This window comes from Corvus moneduloides, chromosome 3 (genome assembly GCF_009650955.1).
Source record: "Corvus moneduloides isolate bCorMon1 chromosome 3, bCorMon1.pri, whole genome shotgun sequence".
In the NCBI taxonomy this organism is placed as follows: Eukaryota; Metazoa; Chordata; class Aves; order Passeriformes; family Corvidae; genus Corvus; species Corvus moneduloides.
Genome location: NC_045478.1, coordinates 51,983,947 through 52,009,041, shown reverse-complemented (window position 1 = coordinate 52,009,041; position 25,095 = coordinate 51,983,947). Strand labels below are relative to the sequence as shown.

The following is a 25,095-nucleotide window of genomic DNA, read 5'->3' as shown; positions in this document are numbered from 1 at the left end:
TGGGGAAAGAGATAGAAAAAAGCAAGAAAAAGGGGTCAAAAGAGGTACAGAAATCTGATAGAGACATGAGAAGAAGCAGACTAAAAGCAGTTCCTGTTGAACTTTTAAAACATGATCCACCTTCATAAGTAGTGCAAATTCTGTTCTTGAGAACTACAGGGCTGACATGGTTAATCTTGTTTTCACATATCCCTTTAACTAATTAAAAAATCAGAAGCTCTACTTCAGAGCTCAGTATTTTTAATATGCTCAGATAATGCAATTAACTTGAGAAGAAAAGCATTTCAGTAAAGGCTGCACCTTGTCTACTCTGTGAGCTTATGTTCATATTAATTTTCTGTGGAACAAAAACGACCATATTTTAATCCAGTGAAAAACTGTGCCTTTGAAACAGAACGTGATCACCTATTTATTTCTCCTAGAGACAACACGTGCAAAGCTGTGCTAATATTAAAATGTTTGTCAGACAAAGGTGACTCAGTTTCACCAAAACGGGTGTTAGACTCCTTTTGCTGACTGATGATTAATATTTTCACGTCTACGTCTGGATACAGAGCTAACAGCTTGAAAGAAAAGGCTCGCTACAGGTTCTTTCCTCCAGTGAACACTAAAGAAAATAATTTGCAGAGTAATAACTCAGAGATACAGTGTTCAGATGCTTTATGACTCCAGTTTTAGAGCTCCATTAGGATTATTTAATTATCATCTTTAATTGCAATATTGGAGAAATCTAAATTCAACAGCTGCTATCACAGGTCCATCAAAGCTGAGAAGTGCCAAAGGTGAGAGGAACTGTAGTGTCACATTTGTGTCTTAGTTTAGACTCAGAAAGGTTTCAGTAGATCAGCATACACAATACTACATGCTTTTCTAGGAATGAATCGTACTCTTCTCCATCTACAGAATTCAAGGAATGTCCTGAACTTAAATAAAATTTGCATGTAAGTAGTCACCAACTAACAAAAGTAACATAAATCAATTAATCCGTTCATTTGTATTTAACAGCTTCCCTTTACTGCATGGAACATAAATACCCCACAGACAAATTGAGTTACCCCTTGCTGTATTGCAAGAATCCCTGCAGATGGTTATAATGATGAATGAATCACAGTTAAAAGCAAAGGCTGGAAGAAATCTGAAAGGAAAACAAAACTTTATCGTCTGGAGTCTTCTTCAGACTAATTTTCTATTTGTATGCATAATCTAGTATTTTGCCTCTGACCAATTTTCTAAGCTTCAGATGTAGTCCTCAACAGATGTTTGTACTCATACTGACATTCATGCTGTTGTCTTCTGTAGAGCTGAAGAGATCAGCATGATATTTAAAACATATTTCCCTTTGCACCTTATTGTCTTGTAATTGCAAACCTCCTAAATAAAAGCAAAGGCTGCTCAGCCTAATTTGAAACATGAGCAGTATTCACACTGCCAGCTTTCATGCTTTGCTTTTTAGGTTTCCCTTTTTAAATCCAGGTCAAATACAGAAAACACACAGAGATTAGTTTTTAATTGCTCGGGTGTTTTCAGTGCTTGCAAAATATTTTCAACTCTCCATCATCCCATGAGAAGAATTTTGATGGCTAAGGTCAGTACCTCCTTGGCCAGAGGGAAGATGTCGACCTGCCTGTAGATGTTCATGAAGAGGGAAGGGTTGCAAAGAGGAGATCTGCGTTCGGAAACAGCTGTCTAAAAGGACACTTAGCAGACTGAAGAGATGTAGCAGTGCTTATTCACAGGGTTTCTTTTGCTTGCATAAATGCATATTGAAACCCAAAGCTACAGCAAGACCGTTGAAAAAAATGACTTAGAGAAGATCTAATCTCATCTAAGAATTCATATGTCTTTTAAAACATAAGCAGCATCATGAATTTATGCCTATAGAACTATTTCCACATCCATTCTCCATGGATTTGCCTGAATGTAGAATAGAGACTCTGTAGGTATGCTGGTAGGAAAGTCTACAGTGAGCTGCAGACCACAAAAAATCATTACAGATGGTATGTCTGCCTAAACTATTAAACTGGTTTAATCAGATATGACCAAAATCTGCTAATTGTGCAGTTCATTACTGAGAATGCAAATTATAGTCCACATGCATCAGACATTACCAACCAGATCTGAAAATGGGTGTGGGAATACTCTAAAAAAATTAATTATGTGGACTTGATTGCATAATACACAGCTATTCTGTGCTTATAGGCTGAATAACTGCAGGATAAATGATGTGAAGATGCTTTCAGGCTGATCTGTGAGGAGTCAGAATTTCAATCAACATCCAAGCTTCATTTTTCACTTCAAAAACAATATATTGATTTATCCCTATTTCTGAGAAGATTCTTAGATGAGAAATGTCAAGACAGTATTGATAAAAATTATACAAAGATACATTAATGCATTATTAACCACCTATTTCTTACTGCCAAGTACAGACAGACTGCTTCAGGTGAACACAACTCATTACTTAGTTATGAAACTGATCACAGAATCATAGAATGGCTTTGGTTGTAAGGGATCTTAAAGAGCATCTAATTCCAACCCCCCCTGACATGGGCAGGGACCTTCCATTAGATTAGGCTGGTCAAGTCCCCATCCAACCTGGCCTTGAACATTTCCAGGGATGGTACACCCACAACTTCTCTGGGCAACCTCTTCCAGTGCCTCACCACTTTCAAAGTGAAGAAATAAATAAATAACATTAAAAAAATCCCAGCACACATGAACATGAAGCTCCTTATGCCTCAAATCAAGCTCTGTGCAGGCTTAGATATCAGCATGTCACTGCCCACTCTTAGTGAAGCTTGTCTCAAAACGTAATACTTCCCCCACGAGAACAATAATTACCTTTACCTCCCTTTGTGAGCAAGCCTTTAATACCTCACTTGATCTTCTCTTACCAGATGAGTGATAAGCCTATCATGCTGATAAATGAAAGGCAATCAACCCTCCTTACTACTAAGATATCCTATGAGATCTCATCTTTGGAGAACCACATACTTTTCTGAGCCAAGTGGTGAGGTGGAAAACCTGCAGAGGCTCTGTGCAGCTCATATCTTCATCACATTTTTCCCTTGAATCCATTCTGCTTGTTAAGTCCAGTACAGCACATTTAGCCTCAGCTGACTGAAGGGCTACAAAGCCCACTCCCAGGAGGCAAAATTTTATGAACTGTCAATTCAGGAGTTTATTCCTACATTGTAGAACTCCTTGCAGCTTTGAATTTAAATTGGACTTCTGAAAAAGGGCACACGACTTGAAAATCAGTTTGACTCTTCTAAAAAGTGCAGATCACAAGTTTCAGTGACAACTGGTTCAGAAAACCATTTTGAGGAAGACCTCAGGTTCTAATCCTGTTGCTGTTATGACTGTTTTAAGTGCACAGCTATAGCAGATTATTTACTTATCTTCCTGTGCAAATCTCTTACAAGAGTGCAGTCTGGCTGAATGCATTTAGTATCTGCAAGCATTAAAGCCTGTACATTAGTAAGGTGGCTAACAGCTAGCAATAGTAAAGGTTATCTCCTCTCTGAGCCATGGACTGCCTAGGAATAGAGACGCACAGGATCATCAACTCCAGTTTCTCATCTTTGTCTAGTTTGTGAGGAATATCTTTCCCTACACAAGAAGGGAACAGGGCTGATATAGATGTATAGACTTGCTGTACCAAAACGGTGATGGTCCAGCTCTGCAGGTCTGAAGGCAGAGCCCTCAGGATGGCTGTGCCAGAGCCCCAGCAGCCCCTCTGCAGCACAGCACAGCGGCAGAACTGCACACAGTGGGACAATGGCTTCCCACACAGAGAGCGACACAGTTGAATACAGAAAGGAGGAGGAGAGGACTGACATTTCTTGCATTTTGCTAAGCTGCCTTTTACTCACACTTTTACCATGGCCTTGTCTCTTACATACCATGTGATGTTGAAGAGCTCTCAATGGTAAGGTAGCTGGACTCGCACTTCTGTGATTCGATATCCAGGTCTCCAATTTTCAAGATCAGGCGTTTTCCTGGAGGCACTTGGATTTTCTTTTCACAAAGAGTGTAGTTTGGGTATGTCCCAGGATAGTTCTTGGATGCCAGCGTCCCACTGTCTTGATACATGACTGTGTGCCCACATCCGTCTCCTGCAGCAGGAGAACAAAAAGGAAGAGAAACAAAATGTATTCCTCAATAAAAAACATGTAAGAAAATACTGGCTACCTAATCATGTCTCATGCGCTTTTCCCTTTCAAGTAAGTATTTTTTAATACTCCACCTCAGTTCTGCTATTGTTGGAACACAGGTAACTGAAATAAATAGTCACATTTCTACTGCAAAGCAGTAGAAAGGAAGGTTGGAAACACTCATGAGCTAGGGTGTATTTGACAGCAATGTACAGACAGTACAGTGTCTCTCTGGCTTTCTGCTTTACAGCCAAACCCCACTGACTCCCTGATGATGCAATTCCACATGTAAAAAGCAGGATCCTTCCTTAAATAATTTTCTCCCAGTTATCAGTCAGCATTTTATTTCCATAGCAGTAGCCATCACAGAGGGTAACAGAGTCATACATGAAAACACAGACATGATTTTACTGTCAGAGACCTGACACATCTTATTTTCCTGTTGTTTTTCTTGTGCCCCTTGCACAATACAAACAGCACAGGGGACAAGGTGAAGACACAAGAGGGACTTCCAAAGTGGGGTGTGCACTGTTAATGGTACACAGGCCACTTTGCAGCAGCACGCCCAGAAATGCACATGCTGCTGCCTCCTAGCTCAAGAGCTGAGGGCAGGTGTCCTCAGAGTGTGTCTTCATGGCACTGTATAGGAGCCAGCTCGGCTTTGGAACCTTTCCTTGGTGGAGAGGCATCTGAGGAGCAGCTGCAGCAGATCAGAGGACAACAGGAAAAGGCACATGGAAATACATGGGCGGATGTGTGGACTGACATGGAAAACAGGAAGCATCCCCAGAGGGGGAAGGAAGCAGGTATCAGATAAAAGACCTTGACTACTAAAAGGAAGCAATTTTTACTGAACTACTTAAAAGCGTACTAGTAACTTAAATTTTCTATATTAAAGCTTAAGCCATTTTGTTCTGCTCAATCTTCCAAATAATGGAAACTTTTGTGATGGTGGACTAGTGTCATATACACATACATGTAACAGGCAGTCCTAATTTTCAGGTCAGTTAGGGCATAGGCACATTTTCCATAGGAGTCTTGTATACTGTTACCCTTTATCTTGGCAAAACTGAAGCTAATCCAAGAAGTGTTAACAAAATAAAGAATCCTGCAGAGCTGGGAATTCACAATGTTCACTTTAACTATCCAAAATTTTACTTCTGGGGATATTTTGGTTAAACTGTTTTGCTCTGTGCCATTTTAATTACTATCTGAATTTCCTTCCAAAATCATCAGTAACAAGAAATTTAAGGTTTGATAGGATTATTTAAAAATGAACAACTACAAATGAAGTGTTGAAAAAGAAATGTGGCATACCAAGGGTTGGGGGGGAAAGTGGCATGCTGTGCTAAGATAAGCTCCAAGCTATCAAACTTTGACTTGCTACCGTATAATTACACTGCCATTTCATCCAACTCACTCAACTGCTTTTTCACAAGCAACCACATTTATTTTGAAGCTTTGGCATTACTACTAGCTTTGTTGCCTGCTATTTATTTTTGTTGTAGGTTCATGCTGGGAATAGAGGTGAATAGGAGATATAGATCCAAAATCATATCACCATAAAACATATTTAATATGTTCTCTTCAGATCTCCTTTTCCATATGCTTTAAAAAACACCAGTTGTTCAAGTTTTTTAACCAAGCACTTTTGATTTTAGGATGCCTAGGAAAATACTCAAGATGAAAGGCAAGCTGGCATCATCAGCAAATCACCTTTTAATGGAAACTTTTGGCAATAGGAATGAAAATATAAAGAACATTATGGTAAATGAGCTGTCAACTTTCTGAACAGAGAGGGGTCCACAGAGGTCCAGGCAGTGTAAAACCAGATCACTTCCAGCAGGACACAGGACAGCCTTGATGCCTGTGTAGCCAACTGCTGTGCAGTAAAAAAAGAACTGCCCATGGCCTTTAATTTAAACTGCATGTTTCTAACTGTGAGCATTTATTTTAGCTGAGTATTGAGCTTGGTTTGCAACTTATCCTTATTAGGAAAGAAAAGGAAAAACAAAGGGAAAGTTACAGAACTACATGGGGATGAACTCCTTAAAATGGAAAGTCTAGTATTCACAGAGACTTCATCTTACTGGGCTATGTTCTGGCCTGTGTCACCTTTGTACAATGCCAAGGATCTTTTGTGGTGCAAAATGCTGCTCAAAAAACTGTAAAGACCCTGTTATCATGATAAGACCTTGATGACTGTCCAGGTCACAGAGCCTTATATTTCTGCAGAAAGTGTACAGGGAAAACTGTGCCTGAGACCTCAGCCTGCAATCCTCCTCCTTCAAGGTTATACAAGGTCTTGTTCCCAGGGAAACTCCTTTTTTTTTTTTTTTTTGTTAAATCTGTCTTTGAGCAAGAGCATTAACACCAGAACATCTTTTGGGCTAAGAAAGCATAAATGCTATTTTCTGACTTTTCACTGGTGGAGCATGGCCATCCAAACACTGCAGCTGGTGAGAGGAATGCTCAGCATCAGCCTACACCTATAACATCCCTTGCTGCCTTAGTTCTGCCTGCCTGCCACAAAGGAAAAACTAATGATAGAAGCTTGTTTGCGACAAGAACCAAAGTGATGTCCAAGAAGTCAGACCAAGTCCTAGTAACTATTGTTTCTTACAGAGAAGGCTGGCTGCAGCTCTGAATTCTGAGTTTCTCAGCAAGATTAAGATTTTTCTTTGCTCTGGTACACTGAAATTTGCTGGAAAACTTACCCTAGGGAAGGAGTCAGAAGGTATAGAGGGAAGGTAGAATAAAGCTCAGGATCTGACAATTCAAAGAGCAAATTAATGACTAAATGTTAGTAAAAAACTCACAAATATCACTATATAATGAGCTCAGAAATGGAGGCAACTTGTAAGGAATTCAAAGCATGTCCTTAGTCACATTTTCAAATGTAAAATGTGACCAATACTGCCATTAGTTTTGTTCTTATTATTTTCCATGGGAAAATTTGATTTTCAGTAGAAATGTGTTGGCCAAACTTCAAATACAGGGAGCTGAAAACACAACTCCTCATCCTTATGAAAACCGTGGTTTAAACACCTGATGTCACACTCTTTTCTATAGGCACAGATCTTCTGGATGGAAATATGTTTATTTAACCAGTCAGTTTGACGCAGAATTTATTGCTGACACTAAATTGTCACTTATCATTACTTCTGAGAACTGTTTTCTATCACCCCATTTGGCAAGAAGCTGGCAGCCTTGCCTCAGATATCCACGTTTCATCACTTCTCACTGGACAGAAGCAAAGCAACATATTTGAGCCCAAGGTACTCAACAACCAGAGAATCTAAACCTACTTAGATTTAATAAAATCTCTCCTCAGCATCAGGAGTTATTGAAAACACATCATACATGTTTTGTAGAACAAGTTCCCACGGGCATTTGAATCAAGACCAAGATCATGATCTCTGAATCATGGGTGACCACCTGTAGGCCTACATGCAGGTTATACCAAAGATCACACAGCACTGGAATTAAGGCTGTTTACCAGAGATAAAAATAATCTCTTATGGCAGACAATGGAAACAGCTCCCCAGGAAGCAAGAACCACAACTGGCACCTTCTGCCACAGCAGTGGGCACACTACTCACGCCTTGCCCTCTCTCACATGGTGCTCGCCAAGAGCAGTGCATGTTTGTAAACCCAGATCTGAGACCCCACCAGAAGACACCAGCACATGTGCCTGTGGAGAGGGCAAGGGGAGATACCTAGCAGCTGGCAGGTATTCCCATGCTCAGACACACGTGTGATGGATGCGTGTGGGACAAGGTGGAGAAGTATCCCTGTGTCTGGGCTGGGTCTGACCATGGCTGCTGGCACACAGGGAGGAGGGCCCCCTCCAGGATCTAACCTGCCCAGGAAAGACAGAGGTGATGAAATCAATGCCCACAAACAAGCTCTGGCCCCATCCTGTGAGCTGCCTGGGACACAGCCCCTGACAGATACTGGGACTTTAGCAAAATGGTGGTGGTGCCAGAAGCAGCGCAGAGATCCCTGAAAATGATGCTGGTTCCTTCAGGTACCCTACTGTCACCTAGAACCACCTGACTGGACCGACTCTGTCCTTCCATCCCTTCCTAGGCCCAGCACACAAGCTAGGCCATGGTGTCTCACTCCTCTGCTCCCTGGGCTTTTCCACCCCTTGGTTGCACACACATGTGGATGCATGCAGTGCCTTCATCCAACCACTCAGCATATTCCCTTCTGAGATAGGGAAAAGGCTACAGTTTTTGAAACAAGTAATATAAAAAGTTTCAGAAACATGTTGATTCGGCCAACTACAAAACAGTTACAGAGTATGACATCAAAGCAATTTCAAAAGCATTGCTACAATATCCTGGCAGCAAACAGCTGCCCTTTTCATCCTTCTGATTCACCCTCACGAAGCAATTCCTAACACCCTTGGACTCACTCCAGTGCTAAATACGTGTTATACCTAGGCACGATCACGCACTCGGCCTGTGGCTGGCTGCCCTCTTCCATTCCATTGGGTGAGGCCTGTGGGGCCCCAGCATTTCCCACTTGGTTTCCCTGGTTATAGAGTATTGCTACCTGATGTCCCTTGGCTGCCCACTCTTTCTGCTGGGATGAAGTCCCCCAAAGCACCCTTATTCTCCTCCCCGCCTCCTCTCTCCCAGTTTGACATCCCTTTGAAGGCCACCTTCATGGGGGTTCTTGGGACGAGGCAAGCTCCGCCTACTCCACATGCAGGACAGAAAGGAGAGCTGCTGGATGCTCGTGGCCTGTCCTTCCTTTCCATTCCTTCTTCTTTCGCAAGGAGAGAGCAGAAAACTGAGTTTGAATACCTAATTCTGAATTCAGCCCAAAAAATTAGCATTTTCTGAAGAGCCACTGCAGCAAATGGGCACAGTCAAAATGAACAAAATACCACTGAGTCAAGCCTATGGCTCTGAGAGCTCTGATGAGAAGCCCCACAAGAAGAAGAGATTTGTCTCATCTTCCACATCGCTTTCACTGAAGTAATAACTCCAGCTTATTAAAAGCTGCAATAATAACTGAGTCAAGGAGTTTTGCATCTGTGTTTGAAATAAGATTTGAGTTATGCATAAGAAAAGATATGTATCTAAAAAAGAAATCAACTCCTTCCAGTCAAACCTGTGCCCTCTCTGCTCATATGGGATAGGAGAAAAGACAGAGAAAACCCAAGTTTACTTGCCAGGTGCCATCCAAATCCACTGATGTGGTCTGAAAACACTTTAGGTTTTCATACAGCTCCTTTAACCTTCATCACTAACAGAATCATGCATGCTGCAAACAAAACTGGGCGGGGGGGGGGGGGGGGGGCTGTTCGTGCCTTCACTGCTTTCTGAGGTGATGGAGTAAAATGCAGAGTTAAGTGCTTCATCTGTAACCTCTCTGCTGCCAAACCTGGGTCAAGAGCATCAGCTCTTTACTGTGCCATTATAACAGAAGGGACACCTCCTTGCAACTGGAACATAAACCCATCACTTCCACAGAGAATGTCAGATGCCAGAACTTTGTGCTTTTCCTGCCAGTGAGCTCAAACAAAGGGCAATAGAACAGACCTGAGGCATTGCTGGGCAGGTGAGAACCCCCAGCCCTCCTCCCCAGCAGTGCTGGAGCCCAAAGCCACACGGGGAAGGCAGAGGGGGGAAATAACCATGCATTTGGGGATTTCACAAGCCACTGGATTCAGGGCAGAGGCCATTTACACCAGCCAAGTAACTGGCTGAGCCCCACTTCAAAAGTGTACAAATCCACAGCAGGATTTTTTCAGAAGTCCAGCTTTACGTCCTTCACAATATTTTGTGGATACAGAAAAAACTATTTTCAAATAATGAAAGAAACCATTAAAAATTAAGGCAAGTCTATAATCATCTGAAAAAAAAAAAAAAAAGCAGTAATTGTCATCTTCCATGGCCTTTAAGTTAGTATTAATATCTTTTTAAGGGAAGAAGTCCCCCACTTCACAGTATGCCCTATTGCAAAAGGGAAAACAAATAGTACATAAACATTTTGAGTTGTATTTTAATTTAACTCCATTAAGAAGTCAGGAAACATTTTATCCTCTGTGCTGCTGCAGTTCCTGAGGACACTTATTTTGTTGCCCAAGCTAACCAAGTGGTGTCTGGCAGGAGGTCCAAGAGCAGGAAGGGAAGGTAGAGCAGCAGAAGAAACAAAGGAACACTGTGGAGTGCTGATTTTGTTGCCCAAATTATTTACTTACCAACTTCAAAGGAATGCAAAAACAGAAGAAGGTCAAACAAATCACAGCATGTTTTTCCCTCCTCTTCACAGACATTATTTACTGTAATGTCCCTCTTAAAGTAGAAATGAGAAAGAAGCAAATGATCTCCAATTGGTTCTGCGGTGGTTCCATAAACCACAAATTCCCACCACATGCCCAGCTGCAATCACCCCCGCAGCCATTCAGGCTGTGGCTGGGAACTGGCTTTCCTCAGGGTGTCCCCTGCAGCCAGCCTCAGGAGATGCTCTGCCTCAAACATACGAAAAGTTATTTTGGTAACTAGTTGGATTGCCATCACCAAGTATAGAAAAAAACTCTGACAACCCTTCTGAATGTCTTATCTAGCAACGTAACTTACATCCATACTACCATTTCTCAAAGTTAGAGGTTTTTAGCCATTGCAGCACAACCATCTGGGAGTAGCCAGGGAAATCTTTCCAGCTGTGCTGACCTACATGGCAGTGACTTTGCAGGATTTCTACAACTGACCTGAGCAGCCTTTACTACCCCAGAAACCTCTCTCACCTTTGCAGAAGTTCACAAAGACAAAAACCTAAGAAGATCTGCGATTTTATTTATTTAGCTGCTAAAAGGTCAAGAGAAAGCAGAAATCTCCTTATAAGCAACTTCTTCTATCAACAGGAAGGCATGTCCACTAAGAGAGAACTTTGCACTCAGCATGCAGGTTTGAAACCTGAACAAGTAGTAAAGTCTTACTTACACTAACACAAATGTGAACCACCATCTAATTCCATTGCAATCTGTAAAAGACAGACAGTACCAGAGTACATGTCAAAAATAAGTATGTTTTAGTCACTGCTTCCAGGACTTAGGCAGTATACCCAAATGTAGCCTGCCAGAGAAGCAAGCTTCAGTACTGGAATTTGCTTTTCAGCACTCTAAATACAGCACTCTTGAGCTTGTGGGTGTGAGAAAACTTCTATGCCTTTTTAACTGCTGAAACAAAAGAGATTTGTAATTTCTTTATTTACTGCATAGCTGCATTTAAATATTTTTCAATGCTTTCCTTTCATGAAGGTGGCATATTGCTGTGATTGACCACCTCAACATCTTAATGTTGTGTGAGTTTGGACAGATATGAGAATGGAGCTACACACGTATGGAAATTCCAGAGGAATCTTAAACATAGAGTCCCATTTTTGCAAAAGAAAAACTGATTTTTTGTCGTCTAAATAAATAAATGATTACTATGAGATATTATGTCCATATTATGGACCTCAAGTGCAGAGAAGGCACCAAGTCCATTCCCAAGCACTTCTTGTAACTGCATGCTCAGAAGGAACCATGAAGGACTATAAATAAAGAGGAAGATAGTCACACTTGGGACCCTGGTGATGGTTCAGGGCTATGCAGGCTATGAGAAGCAAATATCCCACAGATAGCAGTTTCTTCCCTGCCCCTCTGCCTACAGCATCCCAGAAACATGTCAAAACACAGGGCTGGAGTAGAAGAGCTCCCTCCCACCCTGTGCTGGGCTGTCCCTGGGTTGAGGGGACATTTTGCCATTAGGGCATCTCCTCCAGTTCTGCTGATTTGAGGCAAACATGAAGTTGGATTTTTATTAAGGACTTTTCAGGCAAAGTAGGAAATGCTAATCTTAACTAAGAGTCATATCATATATATGCAAATTGTTTGCTCTACTTTCTCCATCTGTTTTCTTCCCAGGTTTTTCTCTTCGCTATGCTTTACTGGAGATTAACTTACAGTATATTGCACCAAATTTGGACTGTGTGGGAAACATATGCTGCAAGCTCAAGGCCAGACTCGAATATTGGGTTGCACAGGAATAGGAATATTCACAGCAGTGCTAAGGGCTGACAAACCCACAGGGACAGGAAATTCGGAGACACCAGGGTAAGGAGAGGCTGAAGCAGAGCTGTTCCAGTTACAGTAGCAGGTGGGAAGGCAAGATTTCAAAACAGTTTTAATTTGGGCAAAAGGAAATGGCTGAACATGATAGAATGAAACAACACACTCCCCTTATTTCAATATGCAATTACCTTGTTAGTGTGATAAAGTCAAGCAAGATAGACAGTTATCAATGATGGAGGATGGTCTTTTTTTCTAGAAATCAAACTTGTCCTGACTCGAAAAATCATGCATCCACCTTTTATGTCTGTACGCCTAGATGGAATATGTAATTTATTAATAAGAAAGGACAAGAGAAAGGATGCTACTTTTCTCAAAGTGAATTATACAAACACCCCATTATCCCCAAGGTGTAAATCAACAAATATCTCAAGAGAAAACAAATTTGTGAGGGAAACAATAATTGTCATTTGTCAGCACAACAAATTTTTTTAATGTCTTTTGACTCAGTGAACTCAGTGTCTAAGAAACTATTTCCTCCATGGTTATTGCAAACTAACAACAAATGGTTTCTTGCAACTCTGGTAGAAATGGAAGCAAAATTTAACTGAACTAAGATGAAGAAAAAATCAAAGAACTTCTCTGACCTAATGCACTGAAAGCAAGAAATGCCTTTTGTCAGTATTGTCACACAGCCAGCCTGCTTGATACTCATCCTCAAAGTACTAACCAAAAAGGTACAGAAGCTCCATAAACTTTTGTGATCTTCCCAGTTCATTGTGGTTACATATTGTTGCTGTGAAAGAGGAAAGGAAAGGAAAGGAAAGGAAAGGAAAGGAAAGGAAAGGAAAGGAAAGGAAAGGAAAGGAAAGGAAAGGAAAGGAAAGGAAAGGAAAGGAAAGGAAAGGAAAGGAAAGGAAAGGAAAGGAAAGGAAAGGAAAGGAAAGGAGCTACATCATTACTTAAGTACTACAGTGTTGGCTGTGGCACCGCATGTGACCCACAGCATCATTTCTGTGACATGTTAACGAGACATATAAAAGGTGCTTGCTGATGGATGTGGAAAACAGCAGAGAAGAGTATATTTTATGCCACCCTGTGTATACCACTTCATTAATTAAACTCCATGATTCCATTTTGACCAGATTTTTTTGATTAGCAGTAGTATTAAGCAATCATATTCTCAACTTTTGAAACAGGATACAGCAGAAAGGTCTGAACAGTTTTTCACTCAACCCAAGAGTGAGTCCCTCAGTGTAACTGCTTGGTTTACTTTGATACAGTTTCATTTTGCTTTCCACCTACAAAACACAGCAACTAAGTTTCATCTAAAAAAAATTAGTGGATTAATTTTCAAAACACAAGCATTAGCAAGGACCATGAGTTTAACCATGTCTCTTCTGTCTGTGCTAAAATACTACAAGATCAGTAAGTGCTGACTCCTTGGGTTTGAAAGTGCTAGCACTTACGACCACCCAAAAAGCCTTCAGTAGCTCAGAGGCACTTGAACTTCACTTCCCCAGTAGCATGCTGACACAAAAAACATGGGATAATGCAAACCCCTGCCTTTAGGAGAAAGCTGAGACAACAGGGAAGGCAACAGCTCGAATGTGAGCCATGGACCTCGCTGCTAAAGCATCCCAGCAGAGGGAGACCCACAGGATACCTGAATTTATTTTACAAGTTAAAATATATTTTTGCATACCTGGAGGACAAAGCGGGGACTTTTTTTGTTGTTTTTATGAGTTCATTTTACAAGTGAGGCACTGCTGACTATTGAGTCAAAACAACACACCAACACAGAACTGGTATGGCACCAGAGCAAAATACAAGAAGTTTCAGGCAGAAGCCACACATCTCCCTTCTGCACTGTTAGTGCAGCTGCAACAACAAGGCTCAGGCATGTAACAAAGCCATTCTGTTCGGGTGAGTGAAGAAATCCACCTATGTTTCCAGCTTTTTGAAGTCTCTGCTGCTACTCCATGAAGAAAAGTTTTGTTTGATTTCTGACAGGACACACACAGGCCTTTGTATAGCATGAGGGATCGCATCCAGAATCCCCCATGTGTTTTTGTAATTTGAAATAAAACAAACAAACAAAATTTTTATTCAGAGGACATGAGCATCTGGAAGATGACATCAACATGACTTCAACTGTAATGTCAAAGCATTAGACTGAAATCCAATATTGTTGAACAATTTGTGGTGGAAATGCCAGATGCTTGAACATTATGGAATAAAATTGTGATGGATATGAGGTTTCTGCAGCAACTGAGGGAAGAAACAATGTTTTAGAACTTAACTAAATGCCTGATGAACAGTAATATAATTACAGAAGTGTCTTGGGCTGAAATGCGTGATACTAAATATAAAAATTAACACCCTGGTAGTGTAGGAGGCCTGGAGACTGGGTTTCTAGCCTTGCCCTGCTCTTCTTTCCCCATTTATTCTCCTGTCCCTCATCATGGTGCTTGAAAACACCTTTACTGAAGCTGTTTGGAGATGGGCAAATACTGCTCAGCATGGGTGCACTTATCCTTCTCTGTGCCTATGGGCAGGAGCAGAATGGAGCTGCCACCAGACAGCAATCCTGTCCCCTCAGGAGACAGGAAATAATGAATGTGCTCACACTGGGATTGGAAATCTTGCTTGAAGAGGGTGAGAACACCACCACCACCAAACTTAGCCTTCATGACTTGGGAGGAAAATCCTGAGAGGCAAGTCCTGGCTCTGTCAAAAGAAGAGACAGGGAGAGAGGCAACAAAAGACCAAAATGCTTCCTCTCCTCAAAACACTCAGCTCCCAGGCTTAATTATACAGGATCAACAACCCTAACCAAAACTACTGGCAGCCTCTCTCTAAGTACAAGCATACAGCCAACCTCAAAAATGTGGCTTTAGCACTCACACAATTTTCACAGACAAAAATCAGTTTAATTAAATAGTTTGTAATTTATTTTGAAAGCAGAAATGAAGGTATCTGTATACTCTTAAAACTAGTCAAACCACTATCCTTTTTTATTTAAACATCATTATTAGCTTGTCCCAGTTTGAAGTTTCCCATTCCCAGCTGTAACACTAATTAAACCTTTTGGGGAAGTTGTGTGCTCATTCTTATGCATTGCTATTAATATTTTTTATTGCAGTTAGTTGGGATCCAACACCATTCCACTGAATCCACTCAGAAGGATTTTATTTTGATTTTGTCTGGCTTGTTTTATTCTTAGCAGATGGTGCAAACCCATATGTTGATGAGTACATGCCACAGGAGAGCATCTGATCCAATGCAGCCAGCCCCGAACTATAGTGATGTCTATGCTGAGGACTTCAGTGCCTGCCACCACACAGGACCACACTTCTTGGCACGGTGTGAGAGCTCAGATGGGTTTTCAAAACTATACTAGTCCTGGTAGCTAAGCTACTTTTGAAAAGGTACCTTAGGCATCACTATACAGTAGTATGACCGTCCTCAAAGTTGGTATTTTTTCCAACTAATTTTTACTGTACTACCTATGTAACTTAGGTGGACTAAAGGTGACAAAGTTTTGATAAATATAAATGAATATATTTTTGCATATGCAAATCAACAAATAATTTTCATGAAATATGATTCAACAGCCATGCAGGTAACAACTTTGCCAAAGCGTTTTTTCTCCCTGCATTGTCAGTGAGACTCCTGCTGGCCTCCCCATCTTTGATTTCGTTTGAAATACATCCCCTGATAACCTAAAGAGAAGTACTTATGAAGAGCTTAGAGCTATTTATAGCAAAGTCTGTGTGACTGAAAACATTGCAGTTTTCTTGTGGTGGGTACACGCATTGCTTATGAGCTGCAACTGGAAAACTGTTGCCTCCCTCTTTAGCAATTCTAGTCAGCATTCCCAAGGCAAGAGAGAGGGAGCCAAGGAAGGAAACAGACATAAGGACAAAACGCAAACAAACTGAAAATTTACCAATCACTTATATTCAGAAACTGAAGCGGGGGGTGGGGGGTTTGGGTACAAGAAAGATTAATCTTGATCTGCATTTCAAACTGCTGGAAATGGGCATACAAACTGGATTAGCATGATCACACCAGTGTTCTTCAGCAAGGGTTTTGTGCAAGCCCCTGAGAGCAGGCATAATCTCTCATAATTACTGGATACACTGTTGCCACATTGAATAACAGCCTTTCCTCAAAACATATAAAAGTCTACTCCCCATCGATTCTTCCAACTGGGCATTGGGTGAAACTGTCAACAGATCCAGGAATACAGCAAGCAAAGCTCACTCCTGGATGCTGATCTGCAAATCCCACATGAACTAGTTTCATAGCTGTGTTTTATTGGAAGTGAAAATAAATGAGGTAGAGCAAGAGCAGTGGCTTAAGTCTTGTACTTAATAGATTAAAATCCCCATTCCTCTTATGCTGTTCTACAAACAAACCACCTTCGGGTCAGTTTTAAGTCCTACTGGCCAGAAATCTGATAGAAAATGAGTCAAAACCCTGAAAGACGCAGATTCAACTCTGATTTCTGCTGCCCACAACTACATGGTTCAAGGTCTTGCTCAACAACACCAGAATGGAAATCAGGGAATAGTGAAAGGCAAAGATAATGCATTCTGGTTTGCCTTCTTTCTGCCTTGGGTTCTAACTGCTGGAGGAGGTTTTTAGAAGAGATACCAGGATATGGGTTGGCTGTGTGACTCTGGCAGACAGGGAACAAGGTATATTTTGTAGTTGTCAGCAAAGACCTGGCAACTGAAACCCCAAGAGATCAGTGCAGAGCAGAATAAAAAGAGAAAAGAACTACCTTTTATTATAAATCCCAAGGCTATATATTACTCATGGACAGTCATAGATGTAGCATTTGTTTCCAGGTGAGACCTACTAAGCCTATAAATATTTTTTAATTAAAATAGTTTCCCTTAATGCTCAGCTTTTCTTATTATCATTTTATGGACAATAAAAATTCCATTTTCATAGAGGCCTCAGACAACACACCCATTTAACATATTTTCAAGAACAGAAAGAGTGCTGATACCTGGACGTAACACCCTCACACTCAGATACGAGCCATTCTCTGAAATAACCGAGCTACAGTGAAAAAAGGGGTCTTTCCTTAATTCGGAACTGAAGTAAAATAACAGAAGCTATAACAGCTGCTTCATCCCTGTTCTGTAGCACCCCTCAAGAAAAAGTTAAGAGGAAGGTAAAGGCTGCATGTTGTGCAGTCAGCTCACGAGAAGTCAGAAAAATGTAATGCTTCATTTTTTAAAATAGATATTTTCAAATCAATATACTTAAACCAGTACATCTTTCTTTGAACCAGCTGGTGGGAAACACCAGTGGTGACACAGAATTATCTGAAACTCGAGCCTGATTCACTCTGGCACTTCTCCTGCTCCATTACAACTTTTAAATCAAGTCAAGAAGCTTGTGTAACAGGAAGTTTGTATCCACTTATCCTTATCTCCTTTCTCCTCTGGTGTGACTTTAGAACACTTAGCCCCTAATTTATAGGGTAACAGTAATAAACAAACACAGAACATCCCCCGTGGAGAAATGAAAGGCATCAACATCTTTTCTTCTCTCTAGACACTGGACAAATTATCTTGTAAATCTGATTTTGGTCCAAAGAGAACCAGAAAAAAAAAAAAAAAAAATATATATATATCTCCATTATGTTGATGTGATAGTAGAAACATTTTTAACATGAATACAACAAATGGGCTTTTACTAATTAATTTGGGAATACAGACAAGAAGGGATGTTCATACTTACTACTACTGTGTTACTGTATTCACCAAAACCCCCCAAAATCCCCAGCGGACTTACTATTACTCATTCCCCAAATGACTTTCTTCTCCCTGATGTCCTTGAGTGAGGGACAAACATTGGTGAAAGAGAAATCAAACAAAAACCCCTCAAAATACCGATGAAAAGAGGGGATTAAGGGAATGTTTTTTCTTTGATACATATGTTTCCTGGAACACATCAAATTGGAATCCCAGCACATTGAGGACAGAACAGCAAAGCTACCATGAAGCTGGCAAGTGGCAACACGACCCATACCAGCTTCTCCCTTTTGTGGAGATGCTTATCAGAAATCTCTGTTAATAGGAGGTTATGCGAAGAACAGGCATAAATCAGCCGAAGTACTTTCTGCCAATGCATGTATACAATGCTAATGCACAGCACTGGGTTCTGGGATTTGCAGCCAAGTCGGAACATTAATACGGGACTTTTAAGTTATCTGAATGCATTGTCAAGCTCATTATGATACTTAGTTTCCAGTATTAACTATTTTATCTGTAGCTGCTAGTGAAGTCTTCTAAGACGGATGCATCAGGCCATGCAATGCAACAGCCAAGAGGTTGCAACTCCGCGGTCGGAGATGTCAGCTGTACTGGTAATTTACACAGGAAGCTTAAAAACACAGGGTAAAGAGAATAGTACCCGCGCCCTAATTGCAACAAACTGCACTATCACAAAAAGGCTCGTAACATTTCCTTGAGATTCCTACGAAACTTTGGCAAGGCACGAGCATGGGCATTTCACTTTCTCACCGAGGCAGTAGAAGAGCAGAGCTGCCTGTACGCAGCAGTGGGACAGGGGCTGCCGGCCCAGCCCCAGCCCTGGCCGGAGCAGACGCGGTGCTGCCGGTGACCGAGCGCCTCCCGCCGCACCCGGGGCTCCCGCCGGGGCTGACGAGGCGCGGCCGCAGCCGGGCGCCCAGGTGGCCTCTCCCTGACTGCTGCACGCAACTTGCCGGAGACTTTTTCGCCGCTTAACTGACTTATTAATTAAAAAAAAAAAAAAAAATCCTATTTAACAAAGATCAAGAAAGTCATAGAATACATTTGCCGTAAGGCTGGTTACCACTTTAATCTCGCAGCTACTCAGACACAGGGATAAACCCGGCGAGGATTAACCAGGTCAGCTATATACAGTCCTCAGAGCAGCTCAGGCTACGCTCGCGAGGCCGGCGGGGTCAGCCCGCAGCACCCCTCGGCTCGTCCCCAGCGTGGGGAGCCTCCGGGGCCGCACTGCCGACCCTCCCCGCCCGGCTCCGGACTCACCCAGCGTCTCCGCCCGCAGCCAGAGCGGGGCCGAGGCTCCAAGCAGCAGCGAGAGCAGCAGCGAGGGGGCGGCCCGCGCCCTCCCGGCGGGGCCCATGGCTCCAGCTCTCGGCGGGGAGGGCAAGGCACAACTTCCCCACTTCCCTCCTGCTCCTTTCTCTTCCTCTCCTCTTCCTCCTCCTCCTTCTCGTTGGGGCGGCTCCGGAGCCAGCCCGCGCTCCCGCGGAGGGGGGCGGCCACCTCCCGGCATCCTTCCCCCCGCAGGTGTTTCTGCGGAGGCGGAGAAGGGGCCGTGCGGGGCTGCCTCTGGCCCCGTGCCCCGCCGGTGGCCGGGCTGCAGCGCTGCTGCCTCCCGCCTCCCCGGCCTGGGGCTGGGGGTGGAGAGAGGAAACGGGAGAAGGGGAAGCGCCACTATTCCCATTGGGCTGCCGCTCGGGGTATCTCCTCCTCCTGCCGTGGACCGAGGGGCCGGCGCGGCCCCGCCGCCCCCTCTCCTCGCCGAGTGCTGCTTCTCTCACCCACCGCCGCTCTGGAGTGCTGCACCGGGGTCGTGGGATTTCCCCGAACCCATGCAGCCCCCAGCATCGCCTGCGAGCCCCCGAAGTTGTCAAGGCGTGTACATGCGCACATATATAGATATACACACTCGTATATACGTGTATGTTCTCGAGGATTATTTTCCCGTTTGCAGGCTAATTCCCCGGCGTCGCTCCTGCTGCCACAGCGGGAAGGGGCGCGGGGACGCCGCAGGGTGTCTGCGCGGGGGCGGACACGAGTGGGGCCGGGCACTCCCGCTTGACCCGTCCAGCCCCTTCAGCACAGCTGGGGTCATGATTGGGCTTCTCGGTCCTGTAACCCGCTTCTGAGGGGGTATCTCCAAGCAGGGTTGCAAACCACATGGTTAACCTGTGCCAGCTTTTGTGTGTTACAATTATGGGCTGAATTAAACAGGACTTTTCTAAAGTATGCTGTGGGCATCTCTCTGTCTGGGTGGGTCCTTGACTGTCCGGCTCTGAAGAAACTTGTGCCACAGGGAGGGTCGCAGACGCACGGTAGGGAAACAGTGCCAGCAGCCGCAGGAGACCTGCATGTTAAGCAGGCCCCAATGATTTGCCTTTTAAAAGTATGCCGTAGAATTGAAGGTGGCCTGTCTAACTCTGTACAGTCTTTTTGGGGATGGGTTGCTGTGAGGCAGGTGGATTCACACTGCTAGCAGGTCAGGAACACTGTGCTGCTATGCTAAAATGAAGTACAGAATTAACTTGGATGTCAGAGACAACACTGTTAGATTTTATATTATGTTAGAAAAAGTCGAGTTTAGTAAACCTTTATTTTAATTGAGCTCTTGTTTTGTAAGTGTTAATGTCTGTTTTTTAACTTTTCAGACACCATATGTGATCAGGCATATTTTTTGCCATGTACCCAGTACATTATATTCTTGGTATATGTATTTAACACACGTTGTTAGTATTTGAGACTTACCCTTCTTTTCAAAGAAGAGTTTGAAATCCAGACTAGAATGTTAGATCTGGTGTAAGGCAGAGAGAGTGCTTGTTAGTGCAGCAGTTTGGTGGTCAGACTGATCCTTGCTGGATTTTGCCAACAAATGCCAACATCCTTCTGGTTGAAGGAGGCTGAAATTGGTTCACTCTTGTCAAGGCTCTGAAGGCTAAGAGGCTTTTAAAGAGGAGTGTGGAATGTGTCCATGTGAATAAAAGTGGCCTGTTTCTGTACTTGTCTCACAGACTCTCAGGAACAAATCCATACAAATTAGGGTGATTATGGAGACAAAGAAGCCAGAAAGTCAAATATTGCAACAGCCTCAAGACTGGATTTAAAGACACCACAGAATTGGTGAAAATATTGTGGTCACAGAATACAGTTTTTCCAATACCAAATTCTGGTTCAAAACCTACAAATGAGACTCAACATAAATGGAAACATGAGGGAGAGAAATGAATAGGACAATACATATGTTGCAAAACATGTATCATCTTTGAAAGAGTAGTAGTTGTTGAAAAGCAATATAACAACGTATGAGTGTGCATTGTTGTCTATTAGTCTCAGCAGGCAATCAAAACCGGTCCGTTGGTACTGGGAATTATACTGGTATTCCATCACCTGAGATCTAGAATATATTCTCTAGTAATAGTGCGAGGCTCTAGATGTATTTGTTAACTGTTATCATAAGTATTGACAGAACAGTCCTGCAGGTCAATCCCAACTAATCTTAGGGATGTAGTGCTGCAATAAACTGGCTTTGGTAACCTTGGGCAATTTAATATGCAAAACACTTTGCCAGGGACCTTGCAGATCATGTCACTAGTGCTGAGCTCTCTGCAGAACTTGGGTGGCTGGTAATTGGTAGAGGCAAGTTAGCAGCCTTGGAAGGCCAAAACGGTTTTTGCCTGTCACACACCTCTAGGAGGCTCAAAACGAGAGGGAAGGTAGGTTGGCAGATACCATGAAAGGAGGCTTTCTTCATCTCCTGGGTGCTGGAGGCTCGGCAGTGCCCTCTGGGACAGAGATAATGATTCCATTCACAGTTATTTTTATTTCAATGATTTGTAATGAAATGATAAGTCACACCCTTGAGACTGGGGCTGTAAAACGTCTGAGAGTGGTATTTGTTTTCCATTCATGGCTGGTACACGAGAGTACTGGTGGAGGGAAGGGTGTGCAGGCTGCCTTTTCAATCTTCTCACCACCCTGGGTTCAGCCTGGTCGCTTGTCCAAGGCCACGTGTTTCCTGTTGCAAACGTGTAGTGCTCAGGGGGAAGCCCTGCTCCCCTTGCAGGTGTTGGGAGCACAGCTTTTCTATTGACTTCAACAGGATAATAATAATGCAATCAGTGGAGTAGCTTCTGTATTATTTATTTTGCTATTAAATTCTCATTACTATGCCCTCTCTCTGTCAGTTTTCAATATGCTGTAGGCAAAGAACTTACTGTCAGCTTCCAAGATTAAATAATCATTTAGATGAATGAAGTAGTTTATAGCTCTCAAAGTTGTTATTCACAAGGAGGACTTGTGTAACCCTTGTCACGTTGCTACACTGGTTCATGTGTACTTTTCCAAATTTACCTTTATAAGGAGGAGAGTTAAAACCAGCTTTTCAACAAATATAGTCTTAAAGGCAAGTGCTTTAAGGCGAAAGATTAGTTCAGAAAGAAGGCATACATTGAGCCTGACCAATAAATTGTCACACAGTGGGAGCTTCACAACAGGAAAACTCCCTGCCAAACCACTTCTGACAGCTTAATGCAGCTGATTTTGGTCACTAACACTGACTTAATTTTGAAGAGACCTGATTCATCCAAACACATAGCTACTTTTTAGCATAAGCATGTGCCTTTCCTTTACAGGTAGTTTTCCAAGGGTATGAGTTAGGAGTATTTCGTGTGTGTATTGCAAATGGTATTAACTGAGTCACCTACAGCTAGACAATGTGTCTCATCATTCATTGTATGGATACCTTTACTGTGCAGCACCTGCAAATGAGCGATTGAGTTGTTGCTCCATAGATCTTTGATCTCAGGATGAACAAATAGTGAGAGAGGACTTCAGGACAAAATCAGCTCAATACACTTTAGAAAGTGCAGGGTCAGTATGGGGACATACCCAGGTTTCATTTGTAGTCTTGTACAGTCTCTAGCTTCATGGATTTACTTTCTTGACGTGTACTTTTTTATATACTGTTGCATAATTGTATATAACACACACAGAAAGAGCTGCTTCTAAGCAGACATAAATCATCTGATGGGTCCTTGTGTTCCTAATGTGATATTAAACTGGTAGTTTGTCTGGGGTAAGGGGCAGAGGAGGAAGGAAAAACACATCACAGAGTTCACCTAAGCTTATCTTGCAAGCTTGACACTGTATACATTCTTCCTTCCAGAAGCATCTTGTTCTGTACGGGTCCTAGGATAAAAAAAGTAGAAACCAAAAATTTAATTTATACAAAGAGGTTTAAGTTTCATCTTAATGGAGCAGTCTTGCTTTGTGCAGCTAACAGGAAAGTCCCCGTTCTTAGTAAGTGGAAAGCTTTTTCTTTGCATAGAAGAAGGGGGAGGAATTGAAAACACAATGAGGTGGAGAGGACCCGAGGTTACAAATTGCAAAACGCAAGAACAATTCTAGACATTGAGAGGTATGTTAATCTCTTCATTAGCAGAAGGATAGCTTGCAAATTGAGAGGCCTTTTAGCAGTCTTTATACATGGGCCAGGTTTTGCATTTTCACTAGGACAAAAGCAAATGGTATAGTGGATTTACAGGATAAAGCTGAGAACAAAGCTCTCTGGTTGCTGATCTCTGTGTATTCAGAGACTGTGTTCTGCCAGAAGGGTATGTGTTGATTATATAAAAAATTCAGAAAATAAAACATATAAAGTAAAAGCCTGAGGTGTGTCTAGATGCAACATTTGTGTATGCTATGTGAGGAGTTCTCTTTGTTAAAACTGATTAGACTACAGCAAAGTCAGTGCTGCTGCAAGGCTGTGGCATGGCTGAGGAAGTTTAGCAAATTCCTTGAGTACACATTAATTATTCTGTGTTGTAGAGTATTTTATGGATACAGTGCTGTATGCTTTGTTTTTATCATTGGAATCTAAGGCCTTGCCCATGGAGCAGCAAAGACATGTCAGCCTGTATAACACCCCCCTCCACTAAAGTCTGCATACCATTAAACCGGCAGGAGACGGACTGACCTCCAGGACTCCTCTGGATATTCACCTAACTACTGTTGCAAAAAAGACCTTACCCATTTGTAGTAGATTGTGGGACTCTGCTCTCCTACTCAGAGCCAGCCTGGGTTCTGGTGAAGTTCATATTAGCAGTTTCCCTTCGTGCTTAATGTAAGCATCCCTCTCCAGGTGTGAAAATGCCCAGGAGGGAAGGAGTCAATAAAATAACTTTTCCAGTTTTCAAGTAGTTCTGAGCAAGTAGCTGAGAGGCTACCATGACCGAGTGTTTCCTTAGTACTTTAAGATAAACATGAGGCAAGTATTGGGCAGAAAAAAATCTTCTGATAGAAGAAACAGTTTAACTTGCACTAGCACAGGTCACCGCCCGCACCCATATGGATGAGTCGGAACCATAGAGTGTCATTATGCAATTACACTGGTAACAAAAATCCCCAGGGGGGAGAGACCATAAATAGTCTTGGACTTTAAGAACATGGAAGAAGAAATTACAGGCAATAAATTCTGGGAGAGAAAACTAAACTGCAGCAGGCTTCAAGACTTTGTCTTTTCAGTAGCAGAGAACTGTAGGTCTTGTCTGGGTGGGAGTGATAGCAGGTCTCTTGCCGGCACTGGTAGGGAATGTCTATGGGATAATTGGATGCTAAGAGATAGGCAGCCTCATTCACAGCAACAACAGCAGTTAGGTGTAACTCTAATGAGAGTCATATAGGGGATGAATGTGCACTTTTCATCACTTTAATTGCTGTAACCTATCCAATCATGTCGCCTATTATGATGTAATTATGAGATCAAGTTGAAGACTAATCATTTGTCCCACTGCCACCTATTTTGCAATTTCTCACAGCTGCTTGGTAGTCTTAGGTCATAATTTTTCATACTTTCAAGGAGAAAGAAATAAAGTTGCTAATCATCTAGATTTTGAAGACAATCCACCAAACATGCTATGCTACTGTCAAGAAATACAGGGCAGAATGTTCCTTTTCATTTAAACATATTGTCTTAGGGTTGCCTTGAAAAATATTATGATCTAGAGATTCATGACACTCTTTGTCAAAACAGAGCCTACTGTTTTATAACTTACTAGTTGGCAGCATCCCTGAT

At 42.4% G+C, this 25,095-nt stretch overlaps 1 protein-coding gene across 2 annotated transcripts in view; it reads right to left on the bottom strand.

Moving 5' to 3' along the window:
- Positions 1 to 19,725, bottom strand: part of DCBLD1 (discoidin, CUB and LCCL domain containing 1) — a 47,268-nt gene extending 27,543 nt beyond the window's left edge. For both annotated transcript variants that reach the window (XM_032101549.1, XM_032101550.1), the window contains exons 1-2: positions 19,290 to 19,725; positions 3,906 to 4,118 (exon numbers count right to left, since the gene is read on the bottom strand). In XM_032101549.1, the coding sequence (XP_031957440.1) occupies positions 3,906 to 4,118; positions 19,290 to 19,710 (634 nt within the window). In that variant the 5' untranslated portion in view covers positions 19,711 to 19,725. The remainder of the gene's footprint in view (positions 1 to 3,905; positions 4,119 to 19,289) is intronic.
- Positions 19,726 to 25,095: the final 5,370 nt, after the last annotated feature.